At 37.3% G+C, this 942-nt stretch overlaps 1 protein-coding gene across 1 annotated transcript; it reads right to left on the bottom strand.

The window, feature by feature from the left end:
* Positions 1 to 504: 504 nt before the first annotated feature.
* Tsp_14331 (conserved hypothetical protein) lies at positions 505 to 923 on the bottom strand (the record flags this gene model as incomplete). The annotated part of the gene is made up of 2 exons (XM_003366200.1): positions 505 to 530; positions 631 to 923. Coding segments are annotated over 2 exons (319 nt in total), but the record flags the coding sequence as incomplete, so codon positions are not given.
* Between the last annotated feature and the right edge of the window lie 19 nt (positions 924 to 942).

Genomic DNA, 942 nt, shown 5'->3' with positions numbered 1-942 from the left:
TTTGATGTTATAATAGAGAAACGGATGTGTGTTTATGTGTCGCTTAAGAAATTATTGCCAACTTTGTATCGTTTGCAGATTATAAGCAGGATGTGCGTGTCAAAATAAAAAAATATCACACCTGCAAAGCAAAGGGAACGGCTTTATTTATGCATGAAATTTGTCAAAGCTGTCCAGTGGAAAATATTTGAAAACTTGGCTTCAAACTAAGCATTTGTCATTATCATTATTTTAATTGCCTCTTCTACGCGAGAATTGAGCTAGTTTTTATCTACACTGCTCAAAACTTTTTCACTGGATCTTTTCTTAACATGAACCGTACACATATTATCACAGAGAAATCTTCTAAGTTTGAATAACATAAAAATATATATACATGTTTTATCATCTAGGATATATATATATATATATATATATATATATATATATACATATATATATTTTAGTCCTCTTTAAAATATTGCTACTTTGCTTTCATTGAAAAATCAGCTCTGTCAGCAGTAATTAATCTTGATGATATGGGATAGTTTCTGATTAATAATGTTCGTTTTTGGAAAAATTAATTTTCCACTTATTATGTGGTGTAGAAAAGAAAAACAAAAACAAAACATACAGAAATGTTGACTTTACCCGAATGTTCGTATTTGTGTCGAGCCAAACTGCTCTGCTTGCCGAACATTTTGTCGCACTGATCACAGGCATACAGGCCTTCATCCTGCACCTTGTGCTCTTTCCAAGAACGTCTACGCTTCAGACTGCTTTCGTTCAACTCGTTGACCACGTCGGCCAAAGTGCGTTTCGGCGCCGGACTGCGCTTGCCGTATAAGCTGGGCCATGGACTCGTTCGTCCACAGGGGTGTGGTCGCGGCACTGCTGCCGCTGCCGGAACGGCGACATTTTCCGGTTGTTGACGGACCCGAATCCTAATCTCTGTTGACGAAA

The sequence above is a fragment of the Trichinella spiralis genome (genome assembly GCF_000181795.1).
Source record: "Trichinella spiralis strain ISS 195 chromosome Unknown Scfld6399, whole genome shotgun sequence".
Lineage (NCBI taxonomy): Eukaryota > Metazoa > Nematoda > Enoplea > Trichinellida > Trichinellidae > Trichinella > Trichinella spiralis.
The sequence above is the reverse complement of the archived record's forward strand: the minus strand, read 5'-3'. Positions and strand labels throughout refer to the sequence as shown.